The sequence below is a fragment of the Musa acuminata genome, chromosome BXJ2-7 (genome assembly GCF_036884655.1).
Source record: "Musa acuminata AAA Group cultivar baxijiao chromosome BXJ2-7, Cavendish_Baxijiao_AAA, whole genome shotgun sequence".
Taxonomy (NCBI): domain Eukaryota; kingdom Viridiplantae; phylum Streptophyta; class Magnoliopsida; order Zingiberales; family Musaceae; genus Musa; species Musa acuminata.
The window spans coordinates 31793159-31806131 of record NC_088344.1 but is presented as its reverse complement, the minus strand read 5'-3'; the positions used below and the strand labels follow the sequence as shown (position 1 = coordinate 31806131).

Below are 12973 nucleotides of genomic sequence, written 5' to 3'. Positions count from 1 at the left end.
ATTATCATATTCGACTAGATTGTGATAAATGATATTAAAGCCGAACTACTATTTGATATATGATGAATCATCCATAAACAAAACTAAAAGATATATCATAGAACTACTGGAGTTTAATTCTAAATCATATTGATCCTCGGTGAGGATGCCAAGTCTTAAGTAGCTAAAATTATAATATTTTAATTTAATATCATATCAAATCATATAGTGATTTAGACTCAACAAGTTAAGGAAGATAATCGAATGGTGAGACACATCCAAAATTCCTTTTCTTGATGAGTTGGTATGTAAATGTACCTTTTAAATAGTCCATCGACATGCCTCCATTAGCTAAAGTATAGGAACATCAAACAGAAATGGGAGAAAGTTGATGATGATGGGGACAGCATCGACTCAATTGTACCTTCAGAAACAGTAGAGAACATCAAACATGAAAAAGAAAAAGAAGAAACATCCTTATCATGCATGACCAAATTCTCAACAACAGTATCATTTTATATCCCCAGGGAAGCCAGAGTCAGGCCAGCTGCTAAAAGCTCAGTTCTTGCAATTAATGTGGCATCCGAGTGAGGTGAAGTTTCGGTTCTGCATCCATTTCTAATGCTGTTGTGTATCGGTGCCATCAAATTCTCAAGCAGTTGAATGCATCTAAAGTAGGGTAGATTTTTCCATGGAAGTCAGAATCTGTAATTGTCAAGTGGACCAGCATGAACAACTCATAACATAGGCCAATAATGAGTTCCACATTGTAGTTAGATTCAGTTTCATATATCTTACTTTTGTTCAATGATTAAGGAAAGATTGCTGATAACTTTTTGTTCTGGTCAGAGTCGTAAGTTGAGTGAAGCTCTTCATCTGTTGGTTAACCATTAAAGGTAGAAATTTTGGTTGAACACAATATAAACTTTGGTAAAGCAACTTTTTCTATGCTTGCAGTATTCTCTTCTCTGTTTATATCAGAAACAGCTATTTTCATTAACATGGTGAAATCAAGTTCAGGAATCTCTCCATTAGACAGTTTTCATCAACAGTAGTCACCACTTCAAACCATGACTGCTTGATGTTAATGCAATGATCCATAAATGGAGAGTCAACACTTTGATCTACTGTGCTTGGAGCACTTGTGCTGCTCTTCACAGAATGGCCTGTGCTGTATGTGCAAGCAGGCAATTGATCGAATGGGGTTGAATGCTCTTACTCTTTCGTTTCTCAACTTAACAAGGAAGAAGGAAATGAGGAAAGAGTTTGTCAGCAAGCTCTTCTTCCTCGTCGGTGCTGCAACATAGCCACAGGGGGTGGATAGGAGTAGTTCTGTGAGCTGTGGAGGTAATAGAAGACAAGCACATCAATCCAACCGACCGTTGTCCCTTCCCACCGCATCTGAACCATCATTGCATGCGTTCACATGGTTGTTGGACAATGGAGAGGAGAAGACAAATGACAAGATTTGCATAGAAGCAACCATCACCACAGCAAAAACAAAGCAACATCTACAAGATGAGACAGTAAGGAAGAAGTGATTGAGCCTATTACGCCAATATCGCACGCCACGAACGCACAAACCTCAAAGCAAGACAACAGTCACCAGCTTTGTATCTTTATCTTCGCCTTCATCTTCATCTTCATCTTCATCTAATGTGTGTCGAAGCCTCCCATCAACTGCCCAATCCATCTTGAGTTCAGCTGCAGCTTCCTTGTGTTGGGCTGCAAGTCCCTCCATCTTCTTTCTTTCTTAGTTCTCCTCCTCCTCCTCCTCCTCCTCCTCCTCCTCCTCCTACTAGTTGGAGCGAGCATCCAAGTGTGCTGCCATGGCAGTAGAAGAAGAAAGCACCATCTCTTCCCGGAAAGCACCCTTCTCCTTTCTCTGGCTTCTCCATCACTCTTCTTCTGCTCTCCTGAACCAAAAGGAAAGATACAAGGACAAAACAGTGAATATATTTATTTCTTTACATTCTTTGACTCACTTACACCTACTATTTGCTCTCAATCTCACTCGCTCTCTCTCTCTCTGTTCGGTGGTAAACCCATCCCCTCCTGGAAAGCACTCCTCTTCTTTGTCCGCCTTCTACATGACTCTTCTTCTCTGCACAGATGTGGACCAGTCAATGTATTTAATTACTTCCATTGACACACCAGATATTACTCTCTCCTCTCTCTCTTCAGTGTTTACCACCATCCTTGTTGAATCTACCCTTTCTTCCTCAGCACCCAACACTCGAAGTAGGCAATAAAGGCAACTCTTGTACACCAGTACCTCCTCCTGCAACACAAAAAGACCTGCGTGTCCTTCTCCACTTCTCAGGGAAGAGACGAACACGAGAGAAGAGCCAACCGTTGCTCATAGATAGATGATCAGGCGGGGAACGCAAAGCAAATGTATCCCCCGGGTTTCACGTATCCAACACAGTCAACTGTTGGGAAGCTTCGGCCGCCACATCCACTGAGACAAGGAGAAAACAGTCTCTCTCTCTCTCTCTATCTCTCTCATACTCCTAATAGCTGAAGAAAAATGAGACCCACCCCTCTTTCTCACTCTAGGCTTCTCCTTTTCACCGTGAAAAGCTGTGAGCAGAGAGAGAACATTTAGCGAGGGAAACGACACAGCCATGGGGGGATTGCTTTTATAGACATCACTACGAACAAGATAGAGGGAGGCCAGCCTTACAATCCGGGCCAGAGTAAATTAATGAGACTTGACGGAAACATTCAAACACTATATTTGTGTTTGTACGAATCGGAAAACGACACTGGCTGCAGCAGTCGGCTGGCTGGTTGAGCTCTCCATCCCATGTGCCATAAAACAACAAGCAAAGGACTCTGCATCTCCTGGACCGCAGAGATGTCCACTGCATGATCCGTTTGCTGAACTTATCAGAAACATCCTCCTCCTCTTCTTCTGTATCTAAGCAGTCGTTTGAGGTATAATCTCATCATTTGGATCATGGATTCTAATGTTCAATAGTTGTAGCTCTGCCGAATCACACAGCATGTTATATGATTGACTCGACATAGTGTAAAAGTCATAATGATGAGGTCATTATTATAGTATAATATATATATATATATATATGTCATATCAACCTTCCCAGTGTTTGTGCACCATCCATACAAAGCAATTGTGATCATGACAAGAAGAACGCAACCAGGGAAACTGTTCTCTATTAAATTCAGACAGAGAGAAGGCTTCGGGTTCAGAGCAGGGCCAGCCATGAAAGGTCTCAAGGACATCAGATATGTCCAAGCTAAGCTTATCGATCTCAATGGTTGACAATTCAACACTTGGAAGATTACTCCTCCTTTGAAATGAGGAGGAACTGTGTGGTGCAGATGGGGAACACTGCGCGACCACTGCGCTCCCTGAGACGACAGACCTCAACACCAATCCATGCTGCTGTCATCTCGGTAATAGAGGAATAGTACTGTGATGGCTGTTGCGACCATGGAGAAGAAACGCCAGTATATGAAGGGGTAAAGCACTAACCAAAGCTTGTGTTTTCTTGTCTCTGTGGTGCCAGTGAATTGAAATCTTCACTACACCTCTGCAGTGATGCATGTTTAAGGTTTGCAGCAATATATAAGGAAATGAGAGGTTGTCATTAATCTCCTGTAGAACCCACTCTACCTACTGATAGGCAGCCCCCTATAATTACTGTAGCCATTTGTCTTGAGAATCCTCTCCCGTTGGTGCATTCATGTGGTCCTATTTAATATCAGGACTCCAATTCCTAATATTATTTGAAGTGACAACAGTAAGAGCAATGGCATAAATCTAACACATTAAATCGATAAATAGATTAAACTATGATAAATTCAAAGAGAGTTAAAGGAAGTAAAATTTTAAGGTACATAATCGTTATCCTAAGCGTATTTCTCACATCCAATATGTAATATAAAGAATAAATGTTAAGGAATATTTATGTATGTGATAAAGATAAAAATGAACTCAAAACTAATCTTGAATTGACAGAGTTTGATAATATATATTTTGGTTTTAACTATCTTTAACTTTATTTTTAACAAAACTATTTATTGATTTAGTTGGATTCTTGGAAGCCAATAAGAGAGATTGTTCACTAAGTCAAAGGTCATTTTATGGGGGAGTGGGGTGATGAATCCACCTTGAGCTTATGGTGATAAAGAGAATCACTGTGGCTGTGTTCCTTGTGCTAAGACTTGCATTTCATCCTTTATTTGTTGCAAAGGCTATATATATTTTGGCTGGAATCAGTGGGATAAGTAGCATCTAATCCAAATTTTATTGAGATGGCAAGCATGTTGTTCATGTTGATGGCAACTGACCTATAACTTGGAAATATCAGCCTTTCCATAATAAATAAATTAATATGAAAAGAATACACCTCTGCAAGAGATTTATTACGAACTTGAAAAGAAATACTTAAGATTGCTATAGATATATGCTTGATGAGAACATGACTAACCTTTGTTATGAAATCATTAATGCTCCATTTGGGTTGGCATAAATTATAAATAATTATTTATTTTTATTGTAATGGTTCTCTTGCTCTAATATTTGTAGACTGACTGATACCTCAAAAGCATAAGAGAGACTTTCCTTTCTCATGATTCTCAAGCAAAATAAAAATGTAAAGTTATACTTTTAGGACTCTACTATCATATTATATTTCTTTTAGTCATTAGCATATTTAGCATACGAGAGTTAATTATAAGTTACTTTATGTAATTAACTATCTTTTACTAAAGTGAAACATTTAAATTCATTGTTTCAACAAAATTTCTCTTTCTCTCTTAATTTTTAATCTTATAAAATTATCATTTTAATCCTCTATAGGGATATCAATGTTTATCTTTTATAAGTATAGAAATCTTAATAAAATTTAAAAGTATAGAAATCGAAATACTAAATGAGGTTAATTACAGTAGATAATTTATAATTAACCTGAAACACGAACATAAACAGTTGGTATAGTGAAGTGTTAAGTCCTATGACATAGCAAGCATAACTCTCGTGTTTAGTTATCATCACGTTTAAAACTCTTACATTGCTAAATAGAAAAAAACTATAAGGATGTGATCAAATCATTATGCCCTTTAGGTCTTGACCAACACATATTGTACGATGATCACTTGAATTATTATTATTATTAGAATTGGTCAAAGGAGTAGTCCGTCCACAATTATATATTTATTACCAATTGCAGTTAAAAGTGAACTGAGAGAAACACATTTGTGAATCACGCGTCTCACGAGCCTACAAAATCCATTCTCACTGCATCTCTGAAGAGAACCACTTGTGATGTGACAAGCACCAACATAGGCTAAGAAGAACTCGAAGTGAGAAGCCCTTCTCAGCTACACAGACCTTTTCTCACCTCATCTTTCCACACACCCAAATCGGTCAACTTTTTTGACCTGATCAGAGAGACAAAACCACGCATACTCAAGCCATCATTATAGAATGAAATATCTTAATTTATTATTACCAGACTAATAAGTGGTGCACCAAATGCACATTAGAGTCGACGTTCAACGTGCGCACGCACGCATGCACGTTCGACTGGACCACGCGCGCCACGCGAGGGTCTGACCTGCTTCCGTGGTCGGTGCACGCAACGTTCTCACGCCGCCTTCACCGACGCGCGTGTGCGTACATGTAACACGTGTTATGCACACACATGCGCAGTTGAGAGACTCCATCCTTCGAGCTTATTATCATAATATTGGCATCTCCATCATGCATTGGTGTCTTCATTGGCCCACCGTTGGGCCCAACCCACTCTTTTTCACCCATTCAATAGTTGAAGCGAGCACTATTGTTGTCTCTAATGCTATTATAACCCATAATGCCATATCATAGAGTATCATTTCCATCTAAAGCGACAACATGATGTGCTTCTCAATTTCCGCCACAAATATATTATGGTATTTGGGTCATTTCAGTGAAGTCTACTGTGCACTGTCCACAAGCCTTTTTTTCCCCTTCCAAAACCTTTTTTATAGCACCAACAACAATCCTTCTTCGTAAACGCCGTGTGTGGCTCACCTTCCGCCTCGCTCGTTCTCTACGCCTCGCTCCCTCTGTTCGTGCCTTCCTCCTCTCAAAACCCATTCCGGTCTCCTCGTCTCGCTTCACTTCTCTCCCTCCTTTAAACCCTAACTAAACCCGCTCATGTGCCTTCGCCTTCCGTCCAATTCGCCACCATGCCGCCCTCTTCCATCAGTCAGGAGCCATCCAGTCTCCTCGATCTCCAATGCCTTCTCCCCCTCGACTCCTTTCTAGGTCGAATTTCCTTTTTCCCTACTTCTTCCTCCTCCGTCCCCTTTAGCTTCCCCTTGTGTTCCGCCCCCCCGAGCAGGAGGAACCGCCGGCCGGCCGCTCTCGCCTCGCTCTCCGGAGGGGCCCCGTTATCCTCGTCGAGGCTCCACCGCCTCTGGGGCGAGTTCAATCGGTTCTTGCGGCTCCACTGCGAGCGCCGTGTCCCGATTGGGTTCGGCTCGATCCGTGTCTCGAATGATGAGATCCGGCTGGATGGCGAGGGTCCCGCGGTCGTCGAGGACGACGGCGTGCCGGTCAATGGCGTGGCAGAGTACGAGAGGCCCAAAAAAGTTCTGATCTTGATGAGCGATACTGGCGGAGGACATCGGGCGTCGGCGGAAGCCATCAAGGCCGCCTTCAATCAGGAATTCGGAGACGAGTACCAGGTAAGGAAGGTTATTCCTAGTAGCGTCTTGTCTTCTGGTTGTGTGATTTGGCTTTCTTGGTTTTAGCTTCGAAATTATGTGCCGATGCAGGTGTTCGTGACGGACCTGTGGACCGACCACACCCCATGGCCATTTAATCAGTTGCCTAGGAGCTATAACTTCTTGGTAAAGCACGGTGCTTTATGGAAAATGACATACTATGGCACCGCCCCTCGCTTGGTGCATCAACCTCATTTTGCGGCAACCTCAACATTTATAGCTCGGTGAGAATTTTTCTTTGTTTTTATTTTTCAATCACCTTGTCTTTGTCGTATAAAAAATTGAGAAATTTGCTTTTTTGTGATAATTAGTATTCTCTCTGATGGTCATTTAGATCCAGAGTTCGCTTACAAGATTTGGACTTTTTGGTTTTCGTGTGCAGAGAAGTTGCGAAAGGGTTGATGAAGTACCAACCTGATATTATTATTAGTGTACATCCTCTAATGCAACATGTTCCGCTTCGTATCCTAAGGGCAAAAGGTCTGTTGAAGAAGATCATCTTTACTACGGTTGTGACAGATCTGAGCACATGCCACCCGACATGGTACGCTTACTTTACAAATCAGTTGACATCATTAATTAGCTTCTGTTTATATTCACAATACTTCATGAGTTCATCATAGTTTTTCTTTCGTTTGGTATGTTGTAGGTTCCATAGGCTCGTAACAAGATGCTACTGTCCTTCTTCTGAAGTGACAAAGAGGGCATTAAAGGCTAGACTGCAGCCTTCACAGATCAAGGTCTATGGCCTTCCAGTGCGTCCTTCTTTTGTTAAGCCAGTGCCACCTAAGGTAGGTAATTTTTCTACCAAAAGAATCAAATTTTATTAGTCAGTCTTCCCTCTTCAAGTGTTATTAATAACTAATTTACTAGTCCTTCACTTGTTTTAAATATCTTTAGTCTTCCTTATTCATGACAGGCTGAACTAAGAAGGGAGTCAGGCATGGATGAGGACTTACCTGCTGTTTTATTGATGGGAGGAGGGGAAGGAATGGGCCCTATCGAAGCTACTGCCAGGGCACTTGGTGATACATTGTTCAATGAGAATCTTGGAGAACCCTTAGGTCAGATCCTTGTAATCTGTGGTCGAAACAAAAAACTTGCCAACAGATTGCAGTCGATTGACTGGAAGATTCCTGTTCAGGTACTATCATTTCTCGTGATTAGTGGTTCTATTACTTATTCATTGGAATCAGTTGATATCAGTCTGATCCAGATCGAAGTTGGCCAAATATGATCGGTTACAATATAAAGTTAGGTCATCCTGATTTGACATTGTCAATCACTCTTGGCTGAATTCTGATTAGACTATCAATTGATTTGATTCGATTTGTGATTTCAACATCTCCAGACTGAGGCACCCTGTTTCTTTTGTTTCCTATCCAATTTTCTTTTCATCCTCTTTTGTCGTTCACATACTTCATCTCTTTCGCCCAATGGAAGATGAGTTTCAGTACCTAAGGGGTGAAAAGAATAAAAAATTGGAAAAAGGCTGGTTAACCCTATAAAAGAGGCCCATAGGAAATTTCTTCAAATTTTCCCCTGAAATTGAGATTTCTGAACTTGTATGGGCTTCGGTGATGTTATATCCAATGACATACCTCTGCATTTTGCTTCATTTTAGTTGAAAGCTTTTTGCTTCTTCTTGGTTCTAAGCACAAATGGCCATAGGTTTCATTTGCAGTTTATTCTTGATTTATGACTATATCTTATAGTACAAAATAATTTTGTTGATATCAAGATTCAAAAATCATGTCTCTTGGTAATTCGCCATACCACAATGATGTTCTCTATCATTATATTCTATTAAGGAGGCAACCTCATTATATGCTCTCTGTTGCAACCAGCATTGAAGTGAAATATTATCAAGGGACATGGTAAATGTCAAATTATGCTATACTAATGCATCGGGAAGGAAAAATGATCCGGTTTTAAAAACAAGTACTACGTGAGAGAAAAGAAAACTGAACTGACTTGCTTAGGAGTATTGAGAAAGATATGATTAGTTTGTCAGAGAATGTGAAGAGGATCAATGGTGGAACCCAAATGGTTAATATTAAAGTCTGTTGTTATGCTTCTAGACATTGTCTAAGAAAGGCATAACTCGCATAAGCTTATTCTAGATATCGCTTCAATATCTATAGTTTAAATGTTCAGTGACTTTTGGCATTCTTTATTTGAAATGTAATTGGACGCAAATCTTGCATGATTCGTATGTTCTGTATGAAGCACTCTTACCTTTATTCATCTTGTTGAATTTCCAGGTAAAAGGTTTTGTTACTAAGATGGAAGAATGCATGGGTGCTTGTGACTGCATAATAACCAAAGTAAATTTTCTTATCTCTGTTTCAAATCTCTGACATGAACTTCTAAGCAACAAATATAATCAGTCTTTTCCTTTATAGGCAGGACCAGGAACTATCGCAGAAGCCATGATCCGTGGTCTCCCTATTATTCTAAATGACTATATTGCAGGGCAGGTAAGCTTGCTTGGATTCTTTAGGTGCACTGCCTTTTCAGTCATTTATGAGTTGGTTTTTGCAACCTTTTATGAGTTTGCTCTTTCAGTACTTTTTGTAAGAGTACACACCATCACAAAAGTACAAACTCATTAAATTGGTCCTTGTAGTTGTTTTTATGTCATGTTTCATGTGATATTAACTAATTGCAACTTTCTAAGCTTTCTCAATAAATCTTCTGCAGTACAATGCTAAAAGCTCTTTCATCATACAGACATGGACATCCCTAGGATTCTTCATCAGCTTTCTTTTATCATAGTAGATTGGACTTGACATCTCACTCAGATTTATGCATAATCGAGAAGAACAACCTTGCCAGTAGGCCCACATAACTTCATAACTTCACAATCCTGGCTAGAGGTTGGTGCAGTGTGTGCTGCTGGTGTGGCAAGTGACGGAAACTTTTGAAAACCCAAAAAGAACTTCTTGGTGATCAGATCTCTTGCCTAGCCTTCTCTATTCTCCTTTGCCATCCCTCATACGGTGTTGTAGAGGGGGTGGGTGCTATTTTTTCGAATTACAGGCTTACAGGCTTTGTTTTTGTACCGCATCAATCCACTGTTCCACTTGGGTTTTACATAGTGGTGTGAGCCACCAGTCCAAGTCGCGGTACTTGACTAGGGGCACCTCTATCGTTGATTTAACCCCCATAGACATGGAGATATTAGGAAGGGTGTATAAATTAAATCAAATAGGAGGAGATCTGATTAGTCTTCTTTCGCATTGGAAAAAGAAACTTGACTCTGTTACAACAAGAATGGATGGAGACAGAAATTCTAAAAAGTGATATGATTTTTCTGTGGTATAAAACAAAGCCTGTAATTCCATCTTATTATTAGTAGGTGATATGATTTGACCCTCCTTTACTATATTTTTCCCAGGGCCAGGCTCAATATTTCCTTTTTTATGTGACTGTAATCTTTTGTTCTTACAGTAACTGATGTTGGAAAGTTGCTCACAATTTTATGGAGACCATGTGAGCTTAAAGTTTGTCTTGGCTGTTCTAGTTTTCAGCCGTCCTTTCAGCAGTTAGTCTCAGTTATGCTTTAAGTCAGATAATAATTTTTGAACATAACAAAAAGTAGAGGAAGTTAAATAGATAGTTAAACTTCACTTCATGTCTCTTATATTGTTCGGGACCTTTATTATAAACTCAAACAAACAAATCAGTCAGTGTAGCTTATTATTTCTTTGTTTGATTACAATTTTTCTATTACAATTGGCATTATGCAGTTACACCATCTACACGCTGGCATGCCAGGATGCCCTTCAATTCTCTGGAAGAACCAATGTCTATTACTTTGAATATTCTGAAAATATAACTCAGGCACCTATAATCCACTTGCAAACTAATTGGATAAGCTTAGTTTATAGATTTCATGTTCCTTCCCGTCTGATGAATGTAGATATGAAAGTTGATATATAAGAAGAGAATGAGTATCAATCAATTCTATTCTTTGATCGTGAAAGGTGTCCTTTCCGATTGACTTATTCACTTACCTCCTAAAAGTCATGTTCTATTGTTGATTAAAACTGAGCTATATGTTTGCATGACAGGAAGCTGGCAATGTTCCTTATGTTGTGGACAATGGATGTGGAAAGTTCTCAAAATCACCAAAAGAGATAGCAAACATTGTTGCACAGTGGTTTGGTCCAAAATCTGACGAGCTAAGAGCCATGTCTCAAAATGCTCTGAAATTAGCACGCCCAGAAGCGGTTTTTAAGATTGTTCATGATCTTCATGAGTTGGTGAGACAAAGAACTCTGGTGCCTCAGTACTCTTGTTCCACCTGACCTTACTATTATCATACTTCACCGATCTGATGATCTGAGTTGTTGGCAATCTTGTGATTCATTTTCAACATTTTTTCTGTATCAATCAAAATAATCCTTTTGCGTGCTTTTTGCACTTTCTTGGAACTGATTCCCAATTTCTTAGTTGCAATCCACACAGGTTGAGTTTCTAGGTTTGAATACAAACGCACTTGAACAAATGAAGAGCAGACATTTTTAGTTACCAAGTCATGCCTACCCTCAATGGTAAGTTTAACAACCATATTTGGAATTTCAGATAACTCAGTTCCAATTTTTTGATGCTCTCAATGTAGATGTATGTCGAGTTAATTGTGAAGCTCATTAAATTGATAGGATACGATGATGACAATATGTACAAGTTAATAATAGTTTAAAATCTAACTTGATTGTAACATGAATCTATATAAAGTTAGACAAGTCTATTACTATTAATTTAAGGTTAAACTACAAGGACTAAGACAAGGCTAAATCTGACGGCCGGAAACTGATAAGATCTTAATGATGCTATGTTTGTGGCTTAACAAACTTGAGGTTAGATTTCGTAATGGATAGTCCAAATCTCCAATAAATCTAACAAAAATGAAGATAGATTTTGCAATGTGGTGGTTCTTTTAGTTCACCCATTTTTCTCTAAGTGTGTTTGGATGCATCTTCAAAACATCCTCGATGAAAAAATCTTCTGTTTATAAAGCTAGTGAATTAAATCTTTTCAAATTTGATCATAACAAATGATTGACATGCATATTAGAAGTGCCCAAATCTAACTCTACATCTATTTGTGTACAAAAAGGGGCTACTGATGTCTCGATCTACCTATTAATATAACCTCCTTTTGTGTTTACGATTTTTGGACGAATTAGGCTTCATAAAAATAATGCGACATATGATTTTTTTGCTTACGAATTCTAAAAAAAATCGCTATTCAGAAATCCTTAAGATCGTTGTTTTTTCTAATATCTGAAACTTCTCAGTCACAAGATTAATCGGTTCAATTATAATATTTTTATATTATGTTATAATTATTTTTAGTAATATCAAGAAAACACTATAATATTAATTTTGTATAGCATTAAATTGTTTTCTTAATATTACTGAAAATATTATAACATTATATTTGTGTTATGTTATAATATTTTTTAATATTATTTAAAAGATTATGTAAAAATAGGAATGATTTATAGAAAAAAAAGAAAAAGGAATTGAGGAAAAGATTATGTAAAAATAGGAATGCTAATTATATATTACTCTCGAAATTAGTTATCATCGACTATCATACTCGTTACACTTTTAAAAATTAGAATATTCATATTTATCAAAATAAAATATTTAATCATGTTTCTTCTCACGTTATCGATTTTACTTACGAAAATATCATACGTACTTAATGATAAATCAAAATAAAATAGAGTCAACATATGTTTATCGATAAACTTAACAATATTTTCATCAACAGAATTAATGATATGAGAGGAGAAGATATTAAATATTTTTATTTTCATAAGTATAAATATCGATTTCAATATAATTTTTGAAGGCATAATGATCGAAATACTAAGATAACTAATTAAAAAAAATAATATGTAATTAGTCAGAAAGAAAGATAGATGATTTATCATCAAATTAAAAAAATAAAGTATTTTCGTATTTGACAGGAAAAGTCATTTTTTCCTACTCTATTGTTCTTCGATAAAAGACCTGATTTCATCGTCGAGTGCCGTAAGATATTGCCAAATAAGATATAAACATTTTGGATTATATTTCCAAGACTATTTTCTTGAGGTGACTTAAATACTAATAAAGTGGACTCTTTATAGGCACGTGATCGTGGAATAGAATTGCATGTCTCCTATCGGCAACTAATAAAAGAAATATATCTCATCATTATTTTGGACAAACTTGCTTGTGCAGCAAGTAATGAT

General features: G+C 38.0%; 1 protein-coding gene across 2 annotated transcripts; it reads left to right on the top strand.

The window, feature by feature from the left end:
- Positions 1 to 5990: 5990 nt before the first annotated feature.
- On the top strand, positions 5991 to 11148 carry LOC135617590 (probable monogalactosyldiacylglycerol synthase 1, chloroplastic). Of its 2 annotated transcripts, XM_065117976.1 has the most exons (8): positions 5991 to 6681; positions 6772 to 6944; positions 7103 to 7264; positions 7370 to 7511; positions 7640 to 7864; positions 8985 to 9047; positions 9126 to 9200; positions 10797 to 11148. In XM_065117976.1, exons 1-8 carry the CDS (start codon positions 6181 to 6183, stop codon positions 11031 to 11033), a joined length of 1578 nt encoding a protein of 525 aa, XP_064974048.1. In that variant the 5' UTR covers positions 5991 to 6180; the 3' UTR covers positions 11034 to 11148. The 2 variants fall into 2 exon arrangements, with proteins under 2 accessions (XP_064974048.1, XP_064974049.1); XM_065117977.1 differs by lacking the exon at positions 8985 to 9047.
- Positions 11149 to 12973: the final 1825 nt, after the last annotated feature.